Source organism: Telmatherina bonti (assembly GCF_933228915.1).
Source record: "Telmatherina bonti genome assembly, chromosome: 12".
In the NCBI taxonomy this organism is placed as follows: domain Eukaryota; kingdom Metazoa; phylum Chordata; class Actinopteri; order Atheriniformes; family Telmatherinidae; genus Telmatherina; species Telmatherina bonti.
The window spans coordinates 23721504-23748802 of NC_136610.1; the positions used below are offsets into that span (position 1 = coordinate 23721504).

At 37.5% G+C, this 27299-nt stretch overlaps 2 protein-coding genes across 2 annotated transcripts; both read right to left on the minus strand.

The window, feature by feature from the left end:
* Positions 1–1445: 1445 nt before the first annotated feature.
* Positions 1446–13845, minus strand: LOC306763322 (MORC family CW-type zinc finger protein 3; the record flags this gene model as incomplete). Its single annotated transcript, XM_079250108.1, has 17 exons — positions 1446–1602; positions 1898–2070; positions 2174–2663; positions 3201–3283; positions 3676–3715; positions 5033–5110; positions 5375–5491; positions 6248–6376; positions 6523–6626; positions 6706–6822; positions 7229–7357; positions 9488–9641; positions 10321–10466; positions 10763–10985; positions 11222–11354; positions 13603–13675; positions 13807–13845. 17 exons carry the CDS (start codon positions 13843–13845, stop codon positions 1446–1448), a joined length of 2385 nt encoding a protein of 794 aa, XP_079106234.1.
* Positions 13846–18039: 4194 nt separating this feature from the next.
* pmt (phosphoethanolamine methyltransferase) lies at positions 18040–26434 on the minus strand. Its single transcript, XM_079249636.1, has 12 exons — positions 26333–26434; positions 24781–24982; positions 24376–24531; positions 23742–23878; positions 23373–23524; positions 23056–23244; positions 21462–21551; positions 21266–21355; positions 21020–21142; positions 20635–20766; positions 18342–18458; positions 18040–18252 (listed from the first exon to the last, which is right to left on the minus strand). Exons 2-12 carry the CDS (start codon positions 24939–24941, stop codon positions 18142–18144), a joined length of 1458 nt encoding a protein of 485 aa, XP_079105762.1. The 5' UTR covers positions 24942–24982; positions 26333–26434; the 3' UTR covers positions 18040–18141.
* Positions 26435–27299: the final 865 nt, after the last annotated feature.

Genomic DNA, 27299 nt, shown 5'->3' on the forward strand with positions numbered 1-27299 from the left:
AGTGGGTTTTCAGAGATTGAATTATTAATTCTTTAGGTGAATACACATCTTCTTGTGTTCTTATGTCTGATTTGAGTAATCTGACAATCATTGTCTGATGTTTTGTGTCTCTTTATAGGATATTTCAGCGAAATCCAGAGTAAGCCCTAGTTATTGGTTTCCAGCTCCCGTGCCTGAACACAGCAGGCCAGTAAACACATGCAACCAGTGCCTTCATTCCTACTGCTGTGTCAAATGGCTGGGTAGCTGTAGCTTTATATGAAACAGATGACTGAAAATATGTACACAGATGCAGAACTTTCCAAACTTAGTGCTACTGAAGAACGTAATCTTATTTACTGACAAAATAATATAACTTTTTAGGCTATAAAGGGACAGGGCACTGTGTCCATAAGTTTGTTATCTAACATCCTAATTGATAAGTAAATACGGAACACTTTTAAATGACATGAGGATTTCTGAAGACTCAACACGATCCAGATGTTGGCTTGTGTAAGATGTGCATTCATCATTGAGCTTCACTGCCACCTTGTGGCAAAAGAGAGATACTGCAAAAGCTCAAGACTTCATCTTGTGTTTTATGTTCAGAAATTAGGATGCAGAAAGCAATGAATGATTTCAGCACTTCATTGGAAATATTACGTTTTGTTTATTAAAGATATGTAAACAAGAAAGTACCTGTAGTACTCACTGACAGAATACATTGACCAAATATGTATCACATATAGTATATAACAGTCAACAGAAACAGATGTTAATAAACATACAAGAGCAAAATAACATACATGTCAGATATTATGAAATAGTCTTAGATAAAAAAAAAGATTTACATTTGTACAGCAGATATGTTCACGCTATGATTTCTGCTCAGTATAATGCTCCACTGAAACAAGGGAAATAAGTAGAAAAAAAATTCAGATGAGTCAGACTTGTGTTAAATCCCTGATAACTGAAAAATATATATATTGCTCCACAACTGCTATTGTATTTTGTTCTCTTACAAACTGGTGTTTTTTGTTTTATTCAGCTTTTTCCGGGTGTTTTTTTTTTTTTTTGCAAAAGAATAACTTCAGCTTGACAAAACTGGTGCATAATATAAGCGGCGGCTATAGAAGTCAGTGTTGTTGCTTCACTTTTATACATTTAAAAAACTGTCATATGAAATGCAGAGGAATTCAAATGTGCTTTAAACAATTCCCAGCAATTAGCATGCGAGAGGCAGCGTACAACCAGGACAGGTCACCATTCATTGCAGGTACTAGAATCAGAATAAATAATTTCCATTCTTTATTGGATATTACAGATTTTAACAGGAAACACCACGAGTAATGGAAGCACTAGAGAATGACACATGCATAACTGTTACCAGATGCTTTATATGAAGACATAGTTTAACCCTTTGAGAAGGACAAATGAGCCACTGTCAAAATATACAGGAAGACATATCATAGTTTCATGGAATTAACCTCTATGATCTGCTGCAGGATGCTGTCGACATCACCCGTTTCCAGACTGATGTCTGTTAGGTCCAGTTGGGGCAGCAGGGCCGTAAGAAGCACAACCACATTATTACGGATGTCACGTAGATTCTGCTCTGTTGCTCTGACAGGAAAAACAAACAGCTTTATTATTGATGCTAGAAAGAAATTAATATTTCATACTTAGGTACTGAGAGGAACGTCCCCACTAAGAGTTTCAATATATGCTTAGTTTGAATAAATGTGCAAAAAGCATGGCTTAAAAAAGTGAGTGAGTAAAAGGGTTGGTAAAGATAAAAGCAAATACTTATCCTAAAAAACTTTTTCAAATACTTTCCCTAAATATAAATGTAACTGTAAAATTGATTAAAAAAAAGCTCTTTTTTATGTGAATAAGTGCATTTCTGTAGAGAACTCACCTGCTGATGTCACAGGCCTCGCTGTCACTCAGCACCATCCTGCTCTCACTATCAGTCTTCTCCTTGCTCGGTTTGTTCTGCTCAGATAGATCCTTTGGATCACATAGGGCTCTCTGATCCTGGATCTGCAGCCCCCAGGGCCCTGCAGCCGGGTCATTGACTGAGGTGGAGCACTGATAGACAAAAGATTATTAAAGTTTGCTTTGATCTTGAACTAAATGCATCTCAATAAAGTCTGTAACAATGGCTGAGAGTTCTATATTAAACTCCACTGACCTCCACCATGTCTGTCTGACAGCCAACCTCTTTTCTCGCTGTGGGTTCTGTTGAGATCACCTTTCCTTGTTTTGGCGTTTCAACATTGCTATCATCAGCTGTCATTGTGCCTTGAGTTGTCTTCATGACTTCCTGACCTAAAAGGCTTCTTAGCCTCTGAACCTCTCTCTCTAATGCGGCTAGCCTCAGCAACTTGGCCTCCCGATCCTCCCCTTCTGGAGGCAGCATCCGGGCTGGGGGCACCTCTCTTCTGTTCAGTGGGGATCCCACCACGGTCTGTGTGGCTGGCAGTGAGTGTGACCTGGTGTAGGAGCTGAGTGTTTGCTGCACAGTGTCTGAATTCTCGAAGAGATTCCTGCTATCCTTTTTGAAGGTGTCTGTTTTCTTCTCAGGATGCAAATTCTCTGTGGAAATTCCCGAGTCAGACTGCTCCCCACTCAGGTACTTCTTTTTCATGCAATGATATAATGATTCAGACTTCCTTTTGAGGCTACAGAAAACAAAGAAGTCAGTTAATTGTAGCTGTTGAAGGTCATACTGGTGTTTTTGTTATGTATTTTTTTCCTAATCAAGTTATACATTCTTTACTTTATTTCCAAACATTTTTCTAAAATATTCTAAAGCTTCCTCATATCATTACAGACAGCACAAGATTACCTCACCAGGCTGTTAAAATGCAAGATGTTTAGAAATTTTCTCTATTATGCGTTTCCTTTCCTATACAACACTGCCATCCTGTGGCGATTCTGTTGCTTTTTGTGTGATTGTTTTTACTTCAGTGCAGTGGTGTCTTGCTCCAGCCCTTTAGGGCCACAATCCTGCAGGTTTTCCATGTACAACACAGCTGACTTAAATTAATCAGTCATTGTGCAGAATTCATAGGCAGCTGGATCCATTTAAAGTAAGCCAGGTGTGCTGGAACAGAGATACTTCAAACACCTGCAGGACAGCGGTCCTTAAGACCAACTTTGGACACCCCTGCTTTAGAGTTTAAATATACATGCATATGACATATAACACATCTTACCTTAAACTGTTTATGTGCCCCTTCTCTGTCTCTACTCCTTCCATGCAGGTGTCTCTCTTTATGTCACCATCTATGTCTTCAAGCTGTTGACCATTTTCCACTGCTTGTGCGAGTATGACTTCATTCTTATCTTTAATGACTGTGTCTCTTTTAAAACTCTTCTCTTTTGAGTGTGCGGCAGAATCCATGTTTCCATCAACATTTGTTTGAGTTTCTGCATGATGACTTCTCAAGTTGTGCGCGTCTGTCTCATCATGTTCAAGTGTCTTTTCTTCAATGTGGGACCTAATTACTGAGGGGGTATGTTCAGGTGTGTGCGGGAACTGGAAGCATGGCTCTGATGAACTGCGTGACAAGACTTGATGTTTTGCCATTTCTTCCTGGAACCGACACAGCTGTAACACAAACCAAACACTTGTCCTGAAATATTTTCAAATATGACTGAGTGACTATGCAGGCAAAAGACAGCACATACCTCTAATGAGTTTTCACGTTTTCTGCTTTTGGATTGTTCTCTGCAAAGAAAACAAACCATGATGAAGATTCTTAATATCTTGTAAGTGGAAGTACAAAAAAACCCCTTTTAAAATAACCAACAAAACACTGTCTCTTTATTTTGTCAGCCCACCTTGTTTTAATTACCACAGTTAGCTTATATGTAAGCTACGTTCTGCAGCATTAGCAGATTAGCACTGTACTTTTAGTAGGATACCTGTACTGTATATTTCCAGCGCTGCTACACAGAGCTGCTGAAGTTATTTTTATTGTATTAAAGAAATTATTAAAATCTATTATGTAATGTCAAATGATTAAAATTCTGTTTGTGTGAAACAACACACAGGACAATGCCAGAATGAGTATGCTAGCAAGGCTAATGGCATGTAAAACTATGGATGCAATTGAAGCAAAGTATACAAACGCCAGTCATATGTAATGTTGGTTACATACCAATAAACTTTTAACTTGTCAGGCTTGTATGTTTTTGTTTTCTTTTTTTAAGCTTCTAACCTGTTGGAAGATAGCTTGCTAACATCCATTAATGAACAATAGTATAGCGTAGCAAAGCAAAGGCTGCCTGTGGCTGTGTTTGACTTAAAATTCCGAAGATTTGATGGTAAGCTCTTTTTGAAAAAGATGTCATGGGGATATATGAAAAGGAGCCAAATCTAATGACAACATATCCCACAATTCTTTGCTGCAGCAGCATTTTTATTAGTAGTAATGTCAATACTACTATTCACACCCACTGGGATTTGGGTTGACATTATATCTATACATGCTGTGGCTTTTAGCTCATGACAAGACTAAAAAAAGATGGAAACTTGATAATCAGAGCAGCTTGAAGCCTAAACTTTTGAATAAAAAAGATGACTTCTACATGTTTTATTACACAATTTAAAAGCCACACTTGCTAAAAATGAGAAGTCTCACAAGTCAATCATATCTAAATTTGATGCTAACAGGATTTTCTTTCTAGTTTTTTTGACATACTAATATAAAGAGCAATAACTATACAGATAAATGTTTAAGAAATCCATTGCCGTAATGAGTTTAAATGCTTTAAAATCTATCTGAGCCTCACCTTGACTCACGTTGGCTAATTTAATGTGCTAAGTAGCAAAAAAACCGTCATTTTTTTTCTGTCAGAGGCATGAAGTGTTGGACAACCAACCGGAAGTAAGAGCACAAAACTGACAGATGAAAACCGCAAAATGACATGCAAACCCACACTCACAAACACACACAGGCATGTAGGAAGAAAGGCAGTGTGAAACGTTCACAGTTCTCAGAAACAGTCAAAATGTGAGAAGTGTAAAGAAATAGGACGTTACAGTTTCTTGTGGTTTTTCTGGTAGCTTGGTGTTAACAGCCCCTCGCTCTCTTCTGCTTCCTCTGGTGATGAGCAGCTTCTGCAAAGACAAAGAGGCTGGATTTCCAACAGGCGATCCCAAAACATAATCAAATAAAGTTGAAAGGCTTTAAATACAAATAAAAAAAACCTAAAGTGTCATTAATTTGTTTCCTCAATAAAACCATATGATGCTGCTGTAACATTTCCTATCCTGATGGAAATAAATACAAAACAACTTCTGTTTTGAATCACATCAAAAATGCCCCCTAATCTGGGATTTCAGAAGATAAAAATAGAAAGAGATAAAAAATTTAACAAAAACCTGTAACGTGAACTGGGGTTCTGGCTGCAGGTCCAGCTTTCTGGAATAACTTTATAATAGCCTGCAGGGACGCTTCTCCATTTCAGACACTCTTCACATTGTAGCCAAACAGGACTCCTGTAAATACAACCATATGAGTTGACAGTGAGCACGTGAATTAAAAAAGGTTTTCAGTCACTAGAAGTTATTAAAATTGGAGCTATTTCTTCAGTAGTTCAAGATTTGAGCACATAAACATGTCTGTTCAAGAGCTATATTGCTAGTGAACCATCTATATTTTCTTTTACTGAACACTATACAGATAGCGATCAAAAGTCCATATAGATATCAGTATAACGCTTTCTGCTTCAGCACATTTACATCATAAGCACAACAGTCTTTCAATAATAACACAATTTGAGCAATATGTAAATGATTTTAAGATTTAGTTCACAATTTAAATAATAACATATGAAAAGCTGTATTAAATATTACTAAAAAAACATACTAAATATGACTAAAAATATGTGTTAAGTGTGAAAATTGATTTACAGAAAAAATATATATTACCCTTGCTTTTTTAAACAAATGTACCTTTATGGCATTAGATATGAAATGAACTTTGGCAAACAAGGGTGGTCAAACAATTTTTCCTGCGACCGTAGAACTGGGTTCAGCACTGAATGTTCCCTACAGAACACGTGCTGAGCATTGTCAGGGAGTCCAATTTCTGAGGTCAGAGTTCAACAAATGTAAACAGGGTGATAAGACAGGCATGTCAAAGCCCAGCTACTGTTGCATTTGCAAGTTAGGAGAAGTATTTTTATTATCAGCGCAAACAAGTGTGAGGAAAAAAAAAAAAGAAAAAAAAAAAAAAAAGAGTCTGACACTCACTTGTCAGCAACTGGCTGGTCTTCATTGTCATCTTTGTCTAAAGCCTGAAACTCACGCTCTCTGGCCTTCTTCTCCATCACCTCTTTCCAGTAGTTGTTAAGTTTTAAGCCCAACGCACTAAGAGTGAGTCTAAATAAGAGAAAATAGATACTATTATTAATATATTCAACAGTTATTACTCATTTCACAAGAAAGAGCATGTTTAGTCAATAATGAGAGCTATGTTGTGATACTGGCTAGAAACATCTTGTGTCAAACACCTTTAGGTCGTGTACCTGTATTCTTTGGTGTATTCAAAGTCTTGTTTGTTATGAGCAGGTTTGAGAAAGTTGCACTCGATGATGCCGATGACTCCAACCCCTGCTCTTTGACCTGACGTCTGGAGGAGATCGGGAAAGGAGATATGAGCAGAGGCAATACTCTGTCATATTTGAGCACAAAATGTAGAATTCCTTTACCTTTAGCTGACAGCCCACTTTCTCATATGCCTTGATGAGTCTGTTCTTGTGATACATCATGATTCCATAGTGATCCCTTTTAGGATTTAATCCAAAAGTCACCTTCACCTTCTCTTTCTGATGGAAACGGGTTAGGGATGACAGCAGTATTCCTCGATTTTAGAATATGCCATTATTTCTTTATAAAGCACTCAGATTATATAAAATTTCTCTGTATCAGTAAATTTGGGTTTAATTTCTTTTGAAATGTACAGTATACTGTAGGACAAACTTGAATCATATAAATGCTATTTTTTAAGATGTGAATTAAAATAGTGACAATGTCTAACTTTCATAACCACAATATATTCTTCTCATTGTTTGTAACATGTTTGACGATGTCAAACCAAGACACTAAAACAAACTACTGCATAAAAAAAATCGGTGTTTACTGATCCAAAGAGGACATCAAATAGTTGTCAAACATCTAAATAAAATAGCAATCCCAAAAAGCAATCTTAGAATTGCTTACTTATCAGGATACACTGAACTGGGGTTTGTAAACATCGTGTTCAACATGAGTCAGCCTCTTAGCAACGAGTTTGGCCAGAATCTTCTTCCCTCTCAGTATGACTTGTGTCCTTGGCTTCAGGTACAAAATACTGAGGTAAGCCTGAGATGAACAAACACACAAAAAGAGATGTTATGCAAAAAGGGAGTTATTTTTCATTTAAAGCATCATCTGCTTATTGGTGTGTCATCATCTAGTAACACTCTTGTATTCAAAACTCTTAACCATAAAAAGAAACAGTTTATTTTCCACAACTTTAAATGATTCTAACATTTAGTTATTAAAACAAAGTTTTAACAAAGTGAAAGTCAGAAACTGCTATTAAACCACAAAAGTCTGCAGTAATAGTGGTTGTGGGGAGCTCAAACAAACCTTTGCACATTTTATCACTTCTGTCAGAATATATGCTAAAGCTTGACTACACTAGAGATACAAGCCCTATACAGCAGTGTTTTTCAGTACTTGTGATTAGTACCCACTGTCCTGCATGTTTTAGATGCTATCCTACTCCAACACGCCTAATTCAGAGAAATGAACCTACTCAGTAAGTTAATGCTTGGGCCAAGAACCGTATTTGTACACTTCGTTAGACATAAAACATGCCTCTGCATGCTAGTCCACAAAATCAGAACCTGACTGAGTTCTCAAGACCAGTCATCAAACAGCAGGCGACATCCCAGCTACTTCACTGAGAACGGTCTTCAGAATGAAAACGAGAAAACACTGTTTGCACTGACCTCTTAGAGACATGAATAACTTTTATGATTTTACAAAAAGTATCCAAATTGTGAAGCCTTGTAATATCCTCCAATATTAGAAAAAAACAAACAAACTTTTTTTATGATTGAAAATGTACATTTCCATGTATTTCAAAGAGTGCCTGATAAAGGACTACAAAATAGAAAACTGTATTTTCGGCATAAAGATAAAGAATGTATGTCAGCTGCAGCAGCCCCTCAGTTACTGCAACAGCTTTGAGAGTGTGGTGAATTGTAATCACAAACACACACAGAAACTGAAACTTAACACATCTATAACGTATACAACCCCTGTCCCTTCCCCGTGTTCCTGCAGTGGACAAGCTGCTCACGACAACAAAAACCCCACTGAGAAATATTTCTAAAGGGCAATGTTCCTTTAATTGTGGTTGTTTTTCTCCTGCCGTGATCATCATACTAAAAACTGAGCTAAACAAACTTCAACATATGCTGAAGCCGTGCATGAATAAAACAAGTCTGAGTTTCAGCATTTGATCACATGACACTGACAAGTCTAAAGTAGCTGACACTTCCTGTAACCACCAGCTGGGGATACGCTGAATGTGACACTGTGGGCTTATAGCTATATCAATGTTAAAAATACTAATTTGGCTGATGGATGACATGATTTCTTTTTCTTTTTGGAGTGAGGGAAATAGTGCAACGTGGATAATAATGAATAACTGAATTATTTTAAAGTATTTTAGCCCTTCACCACACTAAATAAAACTTCTTTCATACAAATATGTCAAAAATCATGGTGGTGTGTAGCAGAATAGCCCCGTGTACAGATGCTGCACTTCCCAACAATATTTTTGAGCATAAAAAACTTAATTAAATATAAATCTTATATATTTCAGTGCAAATCAATGTGACCTGTGAACCTGGAAGCATTCAGTAAATATTGGACACTGCCATCAGTTTATGATATTCTGTTCAGCTGTACATGTCAACAACAAGCTGAATACCTACTGATACAGAACTTGGCCATCACTAAGGACATGTTAAAACTTACCTAGCTGGATTAGAATACATCATGATATACCATTTGTAGATCGACCGGATAGCTCGCGAATTTCTAAATTTCCATAAAGTTTTTAGAAATTCATTACTATCAAAAAAACTATGTATGTGTTTTTGCATTGTTGAAGAGAAACATTGTGTTGACTCACTACTGCCTCGTGAGGAAAAAAGATGTACTGTTTTTTTATCTTCTAAAATCACCCTGAATCAGTTTACTAACAAGCCAAGTTTTTCTCTTTCAGGGTTTTAAAAAAACTTACATCTAAAATCTCCTGGATCACATGAAAATTATTTGTCACATTGACGAAAGCTGGATTATCTTATAAAAATGCCTTTAAATAGCAACATCTAAAATGTCCCGACTGAACAAACCCAGTTTTCTGATCGAGAGGCATGGATACGAATAAAAGCCACAGAAAAGCAAGTCAATGTGTTTATATTACTGACTCACCCTGAGACTATAATGCATATCTGGGATATTCTGTTCAGGTTTCAAAGATCCACTGTTCCTCAGACCCTTCTTCAGCTCTTCAATCTGAATCTCAGGCAAACGAAGATCAGTATCATCAGTCTCAAAGTCGATCTCTGTCTTGCCATCTTTGGCTCTAACATTACAAAAAAAAAGGAGAAATGTGTGTTAGAACAAGCCATGACACGTCTGTCTGTGCAATGAAGCTACTTTAAAGAAAAACAAGATATTCAAATTTCATGTAAAGCTCCAAAATAGCTATAATGGATTTGTGTTTGCATCACAAAAACTATGTTTTACCCATGTGAACCAGTGCAAGTAACCTTTAGATGTAGTACTGGTTGATTCTAACCACAATGAAGACCTTTGTTTTGTTTGAAGTGTGGAGAGGAAGTGAAATTTAAGGTATGAGCAATATGAGAATTTGATCCCAGACCAGACTGTTTTTTTCCTTTAAAAATCGACTGGAGCTTCAAATCTTCAAAAATGGCACCTTGTGATGATGACGGTTTGACTCTGAATGAGCACTGCTCTCCCCTAATTTGCTTAAAGCAATGCTTAAACAAATGTATGTCTGCTCAGACCTATTTGCCTCTTCTTTGTGTCTATGACTTTATTCTTATCAATCTCACAAGGACCCTTTACACCAACAAAACAGATCTAGTATTTTAAGAATTTTTTAAACAACAAAAAGTAAAAAACTAATCAAGTTACATTCATAAAAAAGGCAAATATGTCTGCTTTTTATCCACACATGCTACTTGTAAAAAGACCTATCAACCTAAAAACAGTATAAACAAAAGTACATTCCTCACCTGCGAATATTCCAGATTAAAATCTTGGTGCCTTTTTTGGAGGGAATGGAGTCAAATTGAGCATGTATCTGTTCCTGGGATTTAATGATGGAGTGTTGTAAGATTGCTGCCAGGCTGGCCTCTGAGTCCTCCGTCACAACCAGCGACTGTGATGCTGAATTAAGGTCAAGACACAACATAACCTGTAGACGTATTGTTTCTTGACAGTATATACCTAGAGTACGCATTTCCTGTGAAACCTTGAAGCCGATCTCCTTATTTGCATGTAAGTCTTTCACATTGTGACATTCAAATGATTTCCTCTGCAGTATGTCCTCATAGTTGTGGAGATAATGTGCCACTGACAAAATCATGGAGAGATAATGATGCTTAGTGATAAATGCACATATAATTTGTCTTGAGGTTTACATATTCCTTTTGCACATTTCCATTTACAAAGGATATTGGTTTGCTGGTTGAAGGGAACTATGGGGACGATGACAGCCTGGGCTTTGATGTGTTCCAGGTAGGTCTGAGAAAGCATGCCCACAGTCTGGCAACCTCCATTCTTGGTGAAGATGAGAGCATCACGGCCCAGGCGCATGGAGCCGGACTTGAAGCCGTTCCCATACACGCCGATGGCCTGCAGACTGGCCTTACCTGAGCCCTTTTCTGTAAAGCCAAAGCTGGACACAAAGTAAAGAGTGAGAAAACACTGATGACTGCTTCTGTTGGATGAAAATGACTTTCACTGTAAATACAATTTTCTTTATCAGAAGTCTCACAAGATGTTTAGAGGTTGGATGAATGCAGGAGAAAATCTGCAGAACTACTCAACAAGTCTGTTAAAAACGCAGAAAGGATATGACCTGTTTAGTTTTTGCTCATGTGTGCGCTTCTTATTTACCTGTTGGAAACTCACCTGAGCATCTTGTGCAGTTTGCTGGGGGTCATACCACTGCCATTGTCAGTGAAAGTCAGACAGAGCTGATCTTCTTCTTTTACAACATCTATCGAGATCTGTTTGGCAGAAACACCAGGATCTGATGCATTATCTAAAACATGACAAAAACACCCAGAAGTTAGAAACACCAGGGTCTGATGCATTGTCTAAAACATGACAAAAACACCCAGAAGTTAGAAACACCAGGGTCTGATGCATTGTCTAAAACATGACAAAAACACCCAGAAGTTAGAAAAGAGACAGGGAGTCTCCTTTGAGCTACTTTACATTTTGCATACTTTGTGTTAAACAGTATGATACTATCTCCTATCTCACACAATGTAAGAAAAGACAGTATTAAGTGATGCATAACAGAAAGCATTAAAAACATATAAGTGTATAACAGCTATGCTGACAAACTGTATATTTACAGTGTTTCCAATGCAGCTGTTAATTTTAAGTTCTAGATCCAAATCCTGATCCTTATTAGTCGACTGGATGGAAGTTAATTTGAGGTGGATAGTCGGATGTTGCCCCCATGGCGTGAAATTATGCAGCATTATGCAAAGGTTTGTTCAGTTACTAAAGTAATATTACGAAACTTTTGATAATGCATAACTTCTGACTCTTTTTAATGGCAGATGGACATTCATAACACGCATTCCTGGAGCCATTATTGTTCTGAAGTCTTAAGGAGTCACACTTCATAATGTTTTTCCCAGCTCAGGGCATCAAATGACCACCATGTTTTACTTTGTGGCACCCGCTGACCACCAGCATCAGGTGGAGAACCAAAGAAAAGAAAGTGAAAGTGGGGGAACCAACAATGGACTGACTTTTAACTGGTTAGAGCTCAGAGAAGAGACAGGATGCAGTTTCAACATGAATAAATAGAAATGCAGATAAATGTGAAGTTCCATGAAAGGGAATACATTTTAAGTTCATAGTATCAGAAGAATTACTTTTCCCAGTATTTAATTTCACTATAATCCTGTAACTGATACTAAATCTACTACTTTTTGTACTCAACATTGTGCCTGAGTCACTTTAACAGTTTTTGCAAAATAACTTGTAATACCACACATTGCTGCATATGCTACTTTAATCTTATTTTAGCGTTTCTGTCTTTATTTAATTTATTAAATTTCTTTTAAAGCTTGTTTTCAATGTAGTCAAAAATGCTTCCTCTGCACTGCACAAGAATTTTTACACTTTTAATTTTTTTGTCAAACACTTTGAATCATCTTGTACATCAGATGTGCTATACACGCCTTGCCTAGAAATCCCACTTATTTAAACAGAAAAAAGAGAAAAAATTTGAAAAAATAAGCTCATTTTGCATTTCATGCCAGCAACACACATAAACATAGTTTACAAAGCACAATTACCTGTGTACTGCACTCTTTTAACAGCTGAAGAATTGTATGAACTGTGGTTTAATAAGTATTCCCATTCCTGCTTTGAAGGATTTATTCTACTAAACTGCTAAAAGAAAAGCTCCAGTTTTCAGTGGTTAACATGTGAGGACTAAAGCAGCCCAGTTTGCCACCGAAACTCCTTGAGTTTGACGTTTTTGGAAATAGAGTGTAAACTCTATTCTGTCAAATTTATGACTTGCTCTTGCTTCCTCTAAGCACAGACAGGCGTGCTGTGACAGTCAGTGGTGCATCTTTAGTGCACCCCGTGCAGTTCCTGCTGAAAGCCAGTAGCCAACAAACAGCCGTCACGTGTAAGCCAATGAGAGTGCACACAGTGGAGGGATGGCAATGTTGACAGGACACAACTATAGGTTTAAGACGCGTGAACACACAAGAGGTCGACCATTTATATCCAAAAAAAACCGTGTTACATTTTTAAACAGGGTTCACTACCAACAATGACACATTTTTAGTGCGTGTAGCAAATATCACCAAGGCTGGGACGTTTGAAGGATTTAATAAAAATCCTGCAATTTGATATAAAAAAAAAAGGATGCGTAAAAACACAAAGAGTAAACTGGCTTGGATTAACTTTATAGCAAAGTAATAATGCTACTTTTTCGGGCAGTATGGGCTCCAAACAGACGCTGTTTAAAGCGAGAAACGAAAAAGGAGCAGGTTTGAAAGAGGAAGTCTGTCAGTCTATTTTAGCAACAACACAAAGTCTGTTAAACTAGCAGCTGAATGTGTACGTACGTGTTTAAGTGTGTGTGTGTGTATGTGAGTAAGAGAGAGAGAGAGAGAGAGAGAGAGAGAGGGGGAGACAGTCAGACAGAAGGAGACAGCGGAAGAGCACATGAAATGAAAGCATGTGAAGTTCCAAAAGTACAAGAGAGTGGAGCCGCACAAGGTTAAAGTTTCATCTTCTTATTGAATGTTCACCTATTAACTCCGCCACCGCGCTGAACGGCCAGGTGTGACTGGTGGAGTTGCTGTTCAGGAAGGAAGGACTCATCTGGAAAGCAAGAGGACAACAATCAGTGAGTTTATTTCAGGCTTATTACACTTATCTTCCACTGTAATCTTTAAAGCAACTTCAGCACGGATGGAGGTAAGTCCTACTTGAATAAGATGTGAAAGACTTACGGAACTGAGGCGAATCCCATGCTCGCTCAACCTCGCCATGTTTTGTCACTAAGCCTCATGTGGTGACTGTTGACTGCGCGCAGGTACGTGAACTGCTCAGCAGTGGGTGCGTCCTGTTGTCACAGCCGCAGTGAGGAAGTCACACTGCATCGGCTGCAACAACATTTAGAGAAATGCCTGAAGTCTTAAAGCTGCTCACATGTTGCGATAAGAGTGATGAGAAATAGCTTAGATATAGATTTTTAACTATTTTACACGCACAGCTTCTTTGCGCGTGCACGTGATTTCTTAAAGGTGGAGTATGTAAGATTTTCAATATTTTCAAAATAAATTAACTAAAAAAATAACTACAATCATAACTAGATAGTTTTTAAAAAAAAAAAACATGTAGGTTCCAGTCTGTCCATATTTGATGTGTTATTAAATTACAAGTTTAATTAATGACAAAGACCCTTCTTACATGTTTGCCTACCAGTAAAAAAAAACAAAACAGCGCTTTATGTCATTTGTCATTAATTAAACTTGTAATTTAATAACGCATCAAATATGGAGACTGGAACCTACATGTTAAAAAAAACTATCTAATTATGATTGTAGTTATTTTATTAGTTAATTTATTTTGAAAATATTGAAAATCTTATATACTCCACCTTTAAGTTCTACAACTCTTATTTTTAATTATCAGTTTTAATATGAAACTCAAGGCTATATGTGTTCAGAAATATCCCCACATTTCAACGCACCGTTAGATCATTGGCCTACTTTAAAAATAACATCTGCACGATGGAAATTTTACTTAGTTGATTAATTCTCTCTTTTAATAATAACAAGCACGTGCAACATGTAGGTGTCATGATATTGTGGAATGAGCAACACAGCTAATCTGTGGTATTCAACATAGTTCCTTTGGGCTGAGATCAGGGCTCAGCAGGTCATTTCATCCTCTCTACTCTGAAATTCTGGAGCTACTCTGACATAATCCTGGTTCTGTGGAGGAGTGTGTGTGTATGTGTACACATACTTGCAGGTAAACAATTTCTTACTCATTTGCAATAACTTCACTCTTTATAAAGGGCAATAACCGTTGCTCCTCATATGTCTGTCGTATAATGTCATCAGTCCTGATGTCACTTTATTCTGTAAACATCACAAGCAATCATTCGTATGGACTATTTGTATTTCTACTTATTTAGTTTGTATTGTGCCATTTTATTCTTACAATTTGTGCCTTTATCGTTACCCACTGCTGTAACACTGAATTTCTCCTGCGGGGGATTACGGTAATAAAGTCTTGTCTTGTCATGTCTTCTCTTGTTTTATCCTATCCTGGAGGATTTAGTTACATCCTGGATTGTGGACATATGGAATCACCACTGGCTGCAAAATCTCATTTCAATTTCTCTGTTTATCAATTTGATGCCAATCAGACGACAGTCATTTATTTATTTTATTTTATTTTATTTTATTTTATTTTATTCTATTTATTCATTTAAGAGGCACAAACTTGGCAGCGTTTGGATCTAAAAACAAGAGTAAATACTTTCAGGTGATCATTACAGAGGGTTTTGGTTCGTTTCTTGGGGATACTTGTCATGGTTTGCTGTTTGAGTCTGTGCAGGTTGCCATGGGGACTCGAGGCGGAGTCTGGAGCTTCAATTACAACCACCTGGAGCTCATCTTCCCGATTCATCCTGCTATTTAAGGACAAGCTGGAGCTCCAGTCTTCACCAGATTGTCTCTCTTTACTGCGTGGTAATCAGGCCAGTTCCAGTGCTTACCTTGTGGCTCATCGCTAGAGATTTCATTTTGTTTTTCTTTGCCTCCTCAGCACGTCAAGACCATTACAGACGTCTTCCTGGATCAGGATCCTTTTCCTCAGCCAACTGCACCAACTGCTTATGCCTGCCTGCTTGTCCCGCCTCAAACCAAGGCCAACCACCACAACCAGAGACCACCCCCCAGAAACCTCCAGTATCATCAGAATTCCAATTATCTGAGAAGTTCGTCCCTGGACCAGACCAACTGGATCTGAGTACTAAATAAATACTTTATTTACCTCTTCATCTGTACGTTCTGCTTTTGGGTCCACCCCTCCACCCCGGTCTCTGACCGTGACAATACTACCCACATGGTTAGCTGTGTTGCTCATTCCACAGACACAAAATCCTTCCAAGTTACACAGTAGCAGTCCATCCATCCATTTTCTAAACCACTTGGTCAAATTAAGGGTCATGGGGAAGCTGGAGTCTATCCTAGCAATCATCGGTCAAGAGGCAGGGTGCACACTGGACAGGTTGCCAGTCCATCACTGTTCAACAGTACCAGACAAAAGTTTGAAATATGTCCAATAAATCATTAAATCAGGCAGACGAAGGATGGTGCAGTCCTCTGCTTGAGCCTACTTGCTAAATTTGTACTGAGGATTTGTTTTACATGTTAAAGTCTTTGCATTTCAGGGTTGCAATGTGTGTGCAAGTGCAATAAACATTAAAATCTTAGTGGCATCACTTGAAAAAGTGAAAAAAAAAAAGTGAAAAACATTTTATCCACTGCTCTAGTCTATACACAAATTCATGTTATCCTCATGTAGTATGCTTTCTTGTTGATCTGTCGGTAACCACAGTAGGCCAATTCATTTTCTGTTGATTTTTACAAACTGTCCTGAATATTCGACATAGTTTACTTATAATGTAATTTACACTGAGGTTGCATTGAAACAACACTTAGACATTTCAAACTGGGTCTATTTACAGTTTATTTTTGAGTGGCTAGCTGTATTTACTGAAGTAATAACGGTTGCACTAATAGGAAACACATACTTGATATCTGAGGATTGAAGAAGGATTTACTGTGACGCAGGACTTGCCAACATTAGGTGAAGACATAAAACCCCTGCGATCCTCTTTCATGTTGTTGCTGTTTTAACTGCAGGCTGTCTAAAGGTATCGGCTCACATGGAGACTAAGTTCATACAGCTTGTATCTTAGAAATGCAGCCGACCTAGTTTTGCTAGTGCCTGCTGAGTTTTTCTTGAACGTTTTTTTTCCTTCTTGTGTCCTTCAGCCTGTTTTCTGCAGCTTTCTGCTGTGATTTTGCACTTGAGAGCTCCGTTATTTGCAAACTAAACATGAGGTTTTTTATCAGGCATATTTGTAGAGTGATTTGGCTTTTTATGATTCTGTTCATGCTTCATTGTAATGTGAAGGATGCTGAAGTGGAGCAGTGACTTTACTCACGTATCATTACTGATTAAACAAATGCTTCAAGCAGCAAATTTAGCAACAAATACATTTGAATAAGCAAAGTACATGCATTACACATCTCAAACCCACTTAGTTCTTACTTCAGCCTCTGAATGAGATCATTGCCGTCTTTTATATTTAAACATCTAGTTTGTAACATGGCTGATGGAGACATTTAGCTCACAAAAACATTTTGTCAGTTAAATCAGGCTAAACAGTACATTGTATGTTGAGCAGCCTGTCTGACAAGAATGATGTACAACGTTGCTGGAAACTTTTTTTTTCTTTCCTGTTTTAATAACCTATTTGAGGCATATTTATTGGAAGATGGATGCAACTGTTTGTGGTTAGCGTCAAGTAAACAGGATATACAAGACTGACAAGTTTCCAGTTTTTCTGTTTTCTGCTTGTACTACCAAACAAGATTTGCTAAGATTCTCCAACAATACCAAACAATGTTCTCTGGAAAGAAAGTGTACTTTCACTGTAAACTGCTTATTATTTTTCAGTTTGAGCAAAGCTCAACTCTTTGGTATCCCCCATAAATTTAGGGTGATTAAATGTTGTCCTGCTTTTATGTTTATACAACAATAAATTTGGCCGAACCTCAGAGAAACAGAGAGATACTTTTGGTCTGGACTTGTGTCTCCAGGAGACGATGAGGTCCACCTCTGCCTGCATACAGCAGTGGAGAGATAAAATACTGGAGCCAGTTGTTCTACTTTTCATTGAAGGCATTTGATGAGGTTGTATTTTCCAACATGATAATACCAGAACACATGTAGCTGATGTGGATATCGCAACACAAACTCAAGGTTCTGTTACCCGCCTTGTATTTGGGTCTAAATACTAATGAAAATCCTAAAAAAAATAATGTTCTGTTGAAACGAAGAGTTCATGTAGGATGAGATTTCTTTTGAAAGTAATTTTGAACAAGTGCTGCAGCTTTAATTATGACTTTGATCACAGTGATATTTCTATAAACTTACAAAAACAGTCAAAAATAAACTTATTCTGGTAAAGATAAAGAAATTGCATAACATGTTTCTCTTTTTATTTCTGCCCCCATTTTACTATTTTTTTTGGTAAAATCTCAATTTTTTGTTGCATGAAAGAGTCCCCATCTCTGATCTCCACTGTTGGAACGCTCCAGTTTTTCTTTCCATCCGTTTACAATGGCAAAATAGTCCTCTTCAGAGAATTCCTGCAGAAGACACACACATGAAGGGTGATCATTCGTAGTGTCAAGCTTAAGAAATCTTTTTGTAGTACAATCTGTCTGTGTGTGCTTACCTCAATGAATTCATGTTTAATGTCCTCTGCTCTCTGCAGCTCTGTCTTAATCACTTGGATAAACTGGGCTGTCCGATCCTCTGCTCGAACATTACAGAAGCCAGCTTCCTGTATGAACTACACGGAGAGAGCGGATGAGTTGAGGTGAGATAAGCACCACCTCCTGATAGACCACAGTAATGCATCTATAACATATTGACACCAAATTTATCATGTCTTTTAGAGTTGTAATTTCATTTTAGGGCATTACAAAGCGGTGATTCATTAATTCTCTGTCTAGCATGCATGACACACGTAACAAAGCTTCATCATGAAAAGAAACAGCAATTACCAAACAGTTAAAGAATCACAGTTTTGTGTATGTTAAAATGTATTTTTCGGCACATTGGTGCTTATGATTTTCTTTCTTTTTTTTTTTTTTTTGGCAAACTGTTAATTTATATGATTGACTTGAACAAATTGACCTGAAAAGAGAAGAAAGGACAGTTTTAATACCATCACACGGTGGACTAAAATAAAAAGACAGTTATTCTTTTAAATAAAAATGACACTTAATGATGTTCTTTCTTGTCATTGTGTTATGTGTGCAAATCAAATGTATGTAATAATATGTGAATACATTCTATAAACACTGTACTGACTTTACTTTGTTGCATTGAGCAATGAAGTGTAATATAGTTTGATAAACTGCTCTAAAAAGTTCAAAGTTAAACTAAATAAATATAGGTGTGCGTCACTTTTAAATTGCAAAAACTTTGAAGGCACTTGGCTTATTTAAGTTTCCCTCAGCCAAAGAAGCTGTCAGTAATTGTAGACATAATGATCATTACAGAGCACTGTACATCATGAATATACACGATTACTCACTACTTTTTTTTGCATCATCTTATTAAATATTTTTGGTCAATAAGTGGTATAACCAACCACTTATTGGTGTGTTGGTGATATAAGTTTAAGTCCACACTAACCCCCCCATATGGATGAACATGTCCTCTTTTCAAGCTCAGGTCCTCTGCCAGAGCCTGTGAGCCTGAGAGTTCTGCACAGTATCTTAGTTGCTCCTGATGTAACCACTTATATAGCCGCTTATGTACTGAGATGTCCGATGTTTCTCCAGGTTTCTGTTAGAGCCACTTCTCCAGTGTGGGGTCATTTCCTCAAGGGATCCTGTGACCACAGGCTCCCAGGCTTTCTTTAGCTCTTATTTGAGCCCTTAGTATTTTTCTAGTTACTTTTTCCTGATGTTGCCATCTTTTGGGATAGCTACGTAAGCCACAATAACTTTCCATTGCTGCAATGTTTCGATTGCTCTTTCTTATTTTGTATCACGTCTCAGATAATTATCTTATCAATGATATTAAAGCATGTAATATTATTAAAAAAATGTAATAAATCAGATTTATTCCTATGATTCCTCTAACTTAATTTAAAGTTAAGCTGCTAATAATAGAATTTAGATAAACATCGTGATGTTGTTTCTTATTGGCATAATAGGTATGTGAGATCATTCATAAAAATTGTTGGAAGTAATAAAAATCCACAAAGTTTGACTTGTTGTGGATTCATCAAGTTGGTTTTTTTGCCAATAAATATGTGTTCAGCATTAACAATGGATCTGAATCCTCAGTGTTATAACTAATACGTTGCCAGGTCATGCCAAACCTGCCTACAAAGACCTGGTTGTGATTAGCAGCCAGCTGAACAATAAACTGAGCTTTGATCCAGTCAAATGCACTGTAAGTCTTCAATCAATGTAACAATGAAAAAGACAATGTAATAATTAGGGGTTGGGAAAATCGAATCGAAAAATTGAAAATTGGGATTTTTTTGCTTCCCAATTTTGAAATCGATTTTTTGTTTAAAAAAAAAAATCTATTTTTTTCCCCAACAAATAAAAATAATCCAGTATAAAAATTTTTGTCATTTTTATTGTTTTTATTGATCTTTTTACTTGTCTTCTGGGGCGTTAAAGCAGCAGAATGATGATCTGGCTACTGTGTCGTTTTTTTCTAATTGAAATCAAGAAATATTACGAGCAAAAAAAATAAGTTTTATACATTTTTTTTGTTTTTAATTTACAAAAATCAGCAATATCAAAGCATTGTGAGAATTGCAATTTAAATCGAATCGGCACCCAAAAAAAATCAGAATTGAATCGAATTGGGACAAAAGTCTATTGTCACAGCCCTAGTAATAATGTAATATATAATAATATATGTCATATATAATTTTTATTATATACTGCTAAAAATAACCATATTAGTTCTCTTATGGAGCTCTGTGGTAGGTTTACCTTGCCATACTCTGATGGTGTATAGAGGACGTAACCTCTCTGTTTGACATAGGCCTCAAATGCTGGTGTCCAGGGCTTCTTCCCACAGCAGTAGTCACTGATAAGCAGCTGCCCACCTGGTTTTAACCATGACTGGAAGCAAAAAAAACCCAACAAAAACCCATTGCTGTACAATAAAGAGAACAACAAAATCTGAATCTGGTGTAAAAATGTTTCTGCTTAGTTCCCATTTAATCTTTTTCCACATACTCTGCCAGTCAAAAGTTTACATACAGTTATCCTTTGCAATAAATCAGAAAGTATGTCCAAACTTTTGATGGGTACTGTGGGACTGAAATGGAAAATTAAACTCAATTCTGTGGTGTAAAAAAGAGAAACTGCTCACATGGAAGCGTTTAAAGAGGGCAAGTTTGTCATCTATGTGCAAGATTGTGTCTCTGCTGTAGATCACATCAAATGAACATTCAGGAAACGTCCTCTTGGTGGCATCAGCCACCTCGAACTGCACCTAAAGTCAAGTAAAAGTTTATACAGACATTTCTGACGAATTAATGACTTTCAAACAAAACCAAGCCTTCAGGTCTGGCATTAAAACAAACAGTATAAAGGAGATTTATAATCTCTTACGCACTGATGGTAGTTTCTCAGATAACGCCCTTCCCATGGCGATGTCCACCATGTTGTCAGACAGATCCAGGCCAAGCACTTCGACCCCGAACGTCTTAAAAAGAAACAATCCTTTATTTTATTTTAGTTCTTGCAATTATCACAACCATACTGTACAATCTCTGTACTGTTAGTATTAGCATAGGCAACGGGCTTCTAACCTTCGCCATATAGAAGTCTCCTCCACCAATGCCACAACCAACATCCAGAACCTTCTGTCCAGGTTTTAGGTTTAGCAGGTCCACAAACTCCTGTTGGTACAAACAAAACATTAAACACTGAGATCTGGTTTAAAGTGAATTAAGAGCTTGACAGTGTTTGGGCTGCAGAGGTGTGATGGTCAGCAGTGTCACCTGTCAGCAACACTGTTCCTGATCTGAACCCTCACTTTCTGGCATTTCTGTGTGGAATTTGCACGTTCTTTCCACATGTGCATGGGTTTCCTATGACTTCCTCCCACAGCTAAAACATGCAAATTTATTCTGGAAGTTGATTTGGTTTTACTTTTGGATTCAACTCGAGCTCAATGAACAACTGGAGCTGCAACCAAAACAGGTAGCAGGTGTTGCGCAATGCGTACTGCCTGCTCAAGAAACAGAATTTGTTCCCACAGCAGCCACATTATGATTTGTAGAACTCAAATTTGCATGCTCAAAAAAATGTGAAATTTGTTCATTTGGCACTTGCTGTTATGGACTGGCGACCAGTCCAGGGTCTGTCCTGCCTCTCACCCAATAATTGCTGGAACAGGCTCCAGCTTCCCCGCAACCCTAATCGGAGTAAGCGGTTCGGAAAATCAATGAATGAATGAATTTGGCACTTGTTTTGTTTCAGGTAGTGTCACAATGTTACAGGAGCAGTGACCAGTGGGCATTAAACTCTGTAGTCTGTGGAAGTGTATAGTCTGAGTCACAGAAGTACAGGAAAAGTGAAAGGAATCTGAAAAAGATTATGCAAGTTGGGATTTGCTTCGAGAATTTAATGAAAGCCAGAGGGTTATTGCCTGCCTGGACATCCAACTCTGGGAAATGAAAAGGGAAATGGATGGAATTTGAAAATACCTCCTCAGACTCCTGCCTCGATTCATACCACTTTACGGTTTCACAGAAAAGACTCTTCTGCATTGTTTTTGTTCTTACTTCCTGTTTATCTTGTAGGATTTTATATTCCTCCATTTTTCCATTTCATCCAAATTTATTCAACATCCCAGAAGAGGACGACAGCTAAGCCTCATATACGTTACACGATTTATTTAAGACAATTGTATAAGCCTGGCCAGAATATGAAGAGCAACAGAGTCAGAACACTTTAAGCCACCTTGGTAATGTTACAACTTTTATCCAATCAAAATTCAGCCTGAGAAGGCCGAACTTCCATGTGAAGAGGTGGCCTCTGAATAATATCTAAAAGAAGCTAAATAAAGGGTACAGCTTAAAAGAATGACGATCAGAATGACCTTTTTTTTTTTTTTAAAGCTCAGCATTTCTATTTATTTTGAGCCGTTCATCTCTTCTCTGTGCTGTTTTGAATAAAAAAAAACAAAAACCTTCATGTCACTTAACATGTCTGGATCTAAAAGCTTTGCCTCTGTATATTTCTGTGGTATTTGGTCAAACACAAAGATAAATAGTGACCTGAGGCAGTGAGGAAGGCCATTATTATTTACCAGTCCAATTATATAACTTAAATCTAGTTTAATTATTTGACTGGATTTAATGGAAATCCATGAAAGCGGATGTTTCCTCACATTCCTACCTTTGTGGTGCTGGGTCCTCCTGTGCTGACGTAACCAGCTCCAAACATCTTCTCGTAGCGCAGGATGCCTCGTCTGGTGTACTGCTGGTTGTCTAGGAACTGCTGGAAGGTGTTGAATCTGTTCTGGGAGTTTGAAGAGCGAGGAACCTTCTGCAGCAGCCAGCAGATTTGGTTTGGATTGTTTTTCATCTGAAACAGGAGAAGTTGAAAGGGGGATGAGGACACACACACTCACATACTACAAGGTATGTCTTTGAAACTTGAAACATTATGCAGCATTTAATTGGTCTTTTTTTTTTTTATCACTGTACAGTTACCTTCACATAGGTCTGAACTTTCTTTTTCAGCACAACTTCAAAACCAAACTTTTGGCCTCCATCTGGTGCCTCCGCCTGTACTGAAGATACCAGGTGATTGTACTGGGCCTCGCTGCGGTAGAAAGTGGGGTTGAAGTCCCCCTTTCTGTCCCCTTTTAACAAAGTGAAACAAAAGATTCTCCCTTTTAAATGTGTAAAAAAGATACAGACACAACTGGTTTGACTGTGAGGAAAAACTGCACATTTTATTTAAACAAACAGCCGAATTGGGATCTGAATTGTTACATTGAATCTTCAGCGATGTTATATATTCAAATACCTAAATCAATTTCAGGAGATGATTTTTAAAATTCTTTTATAGCTCAGTACCTGACCGGTGGTTGCAAGACTCTCTGAAAAATAAAAAGCCACCAGGCTGCAGCCAGTTAAGCATTTTCTCCATGCAGGACTGCAGTTCTTCGTCACTCAGGTACATCATCAGCCAGTTGGAGAAAATAAAATCGACACTATGGAGGAAGTAATATGTTAAAATGTTATGCGTGTGAGGAAAAAAAAACCCCTTTGTTTTTCTTATAGACAACTATTTGGATTTAAAGCTGTTGCTTTGAATCCGCAGCAGTTCTTAAAAACTGTCATAGAAAATTAATCCAGCTGAGCTGCTTGCAAAACAAACACCTGCTGCAAACGAGACACTTTAAATTTGTTGGCGGCACTAAGATAAATTAAAATGAATTACCTGATGAAATAAATTAAAATCATTAAAATTTATCTCTAGCAAGGTGATGCACTTAGAATTTCATAGAAAGCCATCAAACATAACAAAAAAAGTAAAGATATTCATCATCTGGTGTCATAGAACAACATTAAACCAGCTTAGTCATATTTTAGTTACAAATTTGCAGATTTTGGAACAAGCCCTCCAGTAGCTGGAACTATTTTAGTCTCCACAAATTGCTGCTGAGATTTGAACATGTCTGTAAGCCACAGACATCCTCACACACACCTGTGTCGGGGAACATCTAATTTTGTGACATCAGCTTGGATGAAGGAGGCATTGCTATGGTGACCGTTTTCCCGCCGGTTCTTCTCCACAAAGCTTTCCATGAAATCCACAGCCGTCACGTGGGTGGCCTTGGTCAGCAGCTGGCTGGTGTAACGTCTACAGGGAAACATGGCAGTATTTTATAGGTATATGAAATGTTTTTAGCTACAATGAGTTGATTTATTAAATGCAAAATAGAAATATAAGCCGCCCTATATTATAAAATCCAACTTTGGCTTGTTTTGTAGAAATATATATATATATATATATATATATATATATTTTTAAATTCGATTTTGCATTAGGAACTTTCATATTTGCATTTTTCCACAGGCAAACACACTGTTTCATGTAGCTAATTCTCACCCGATCCCAGCTCCAAGTTCCAGCACTCGATATCCAGCTAGAGGAGGCAGCATGGAGAGGATCTCTGGCAGCTCGTGTTCAGTCAGCTCACTGGCACGAGAATCCAGCATCATCTCCTCCACTGTGGCACACTTTGAGTGCTCCTTCCAAAACTCAGTCATGTTGCTACGAACTGCCGAGCTATGAACTGCCGAGCTATGAACTGCCGAGCATACAGGATGAGGTTGGTAAAAAGATGCACATGTGCACACAAACAGTAACAATCCATTATAAGGTGTACATGGTGGAAAGAGGACGACAACAACGGAGGAAACTCACTGCTTGGACAGAAGAATTGGCAAATAAATGCATATAAATGAACTGCACTTTGTTACTAAATCATCACTACACATTGTTGGGATCATGAATAAGTTATTCTGTTTTAATTATTGATCTGTCTGTAAATCATCTGTCAATAAGCTCAAAAAATGTTCTGAACATCTTATCTGCATTATGTTTAACTTAAAACCAGCTCCTGTTACTGTCCTTCAGTAACAAAGTACATGTTAGAGTTGAGTGATTATTACACAATGTTACAGCTAAAATTCCTTAAAAGATCATTTCTCACATAAATCCAGTTTGGGTACAGATTAACCAGATTGAGCAATCCTTGATCACTATGATGTGGCAAATTCAGATTGGCCCACAATCAGTACATGTGTTCTCTATCACCAGCTTAGGAAATTTTGTTTATTTTTAATAATATAATATCATTAATGTCTACAAGAAATATAAAAAATACCAAAAACAACAAACTACATTATAATTAAATAGAACCACAATGTTATGTTGCTTTACATCCAGACACCTTAATCTGTGGTTTACAAAGCAGCAAAGTAGACTAAACTTTAAAGAAATGAGGTGAAACTGAAGGAAAAAAAAACCCACGGTTCTCAGCCTGTTGCATGGTTAAATACAAAGAACAAGGATAACAGCAGGTCAACACTGAAGCTGACAAAGCTACTGGGGTCATTTGACAGATTCAGTCACATTCCAGTCCGGTGCTTACAGCAGGATTACTTCCACAAGCTGACTGAACAACTACAACAAAGCAACACTGGTACCTCCAACAAAATCCAACCCTGATGTCATCATGTGCTCCAAGGTACTAAAAATCCTCACATTTAAACCTACACATCACCAGTAGATGTCTTTTCTGCTCATACCTTTTTTCATGGTGGTCTTTGATTGATTATTGTTGCATAAAAATAATCTGCAGTGCCCCTTCAATCTGTCAAATAATGTCAGTCTTCTCAGATAGGACCCCCTCCCTGACAAAGTGCGGATTTCACTTTATGTTTGCGCTTTTTTAAACGGAGGAGGTGGTCGCCAGGTTGACAACTGGCCATTAGGATGCGTCCAATAGGAGGCCAGGGGAGGGGATGCACATGATTAATCATACATGGTGAAGGATCTGCGAAGTATAGACTTCAGGAGTCCCCCTTATGTAACCCCCCCTCCCCTTCCCTTTCATTAAAGACCTGATATGGATGTTAAACTTAGATAAACTTACACGTTCCACACGACGGCTGGTCTACATGATGCGTTTCTGTGCAGTCGGGTATTCCTCTCCGGTGTGTGGGTCTGGTTGTGCTGACACGTCAGGAAATGTCTCTTGGCACGCGACGATTACGCAACATTGTTAAGGTGGAAAAGCAGAGTTGTTGCGTTAAGAGAGTAATAACAATAATAAAAAAGATAATTACTGAGTAATAAATAAAATGTTTTTTTTAAATTTTTTTTAAATTATCATTGTTCAACTTATTTTGAATTACAACTTTTCGTTGCCAGGTTATAAAAAATCCCACGTCATTAAACGTCGGTTTTGTGGTATTTTCTAAACTTGTGGTTGTGTTGCCTTCGAGGCCAAATCCGTCTAAAAAACGATTTATAATCCCATTGAGGTTTTGTTTGATTAGATGAAGGAAAAATTAAGCCAATAACTCATCAAGGTCGTTGTTTATTTTGCAGATATAGATGTTAATGAAAGTTTTTAACAAATCATTACACTTCTACTCCTGGAACTTTATATGATCATATTTTATGATCATAACTGAACTGTTTTTTTTTTTTTCTTTTTTCTTTTTTTTTTATTTGTCATCATCTGACACATATCCTTTGTAATTTATTTAGATGGCAGAATGCAACAGTCAGTTTTTCAGCAGGCAGATGGTTTCTCATTAGTGCTGACAGTGTGTTATTGTCCTTTTTCTGGACAAACCAGCCTGCATTAGCAACAGAAATCTTCCTTTTAACTGGAAACCTTCAAGAGGACCAGGCTCAGGAATGATGGACATTTGCCTCATCAAGGGTCAGAAAAACTATAAAGCTAAAAAGGGTTATTTCCTGAGACATAAAAATAGAAACCACGGGTTAATGACAAAAATAATGTCAAATATTAATAGAAAGAGAAAAAAAGAGTAGAGATAAAAATATAGGGAAGCATTCAAAACATCATCATCCCCCAGCAGTCTGAGTCT

Excerpts from the sequence above, each read along its gene's own strand:
- pmt (XM_079249636.1), bottom strand. The coding sequence starts at position 24,941 with ATGACTGAGTTTTGGAAGGAGCACTCAAAGTGTGCCACAGTGGAGGAG. Across the intron at positions 21,552-23,055 it reads GAGGACCCAGCACCACAAAG|GAGTTTGTGGACCTGCTAAA; the intron begins GTAGGAATGTGA and ends TTGTACCAACAG. Across the intron at positions 18,253-18,341 it reads TTAAACATGAATTCATTGAG|GAATTCTCTGAAGAGGACTA; the intron begins GTAAGCACACAC and ends TGTCTTCTGCAG.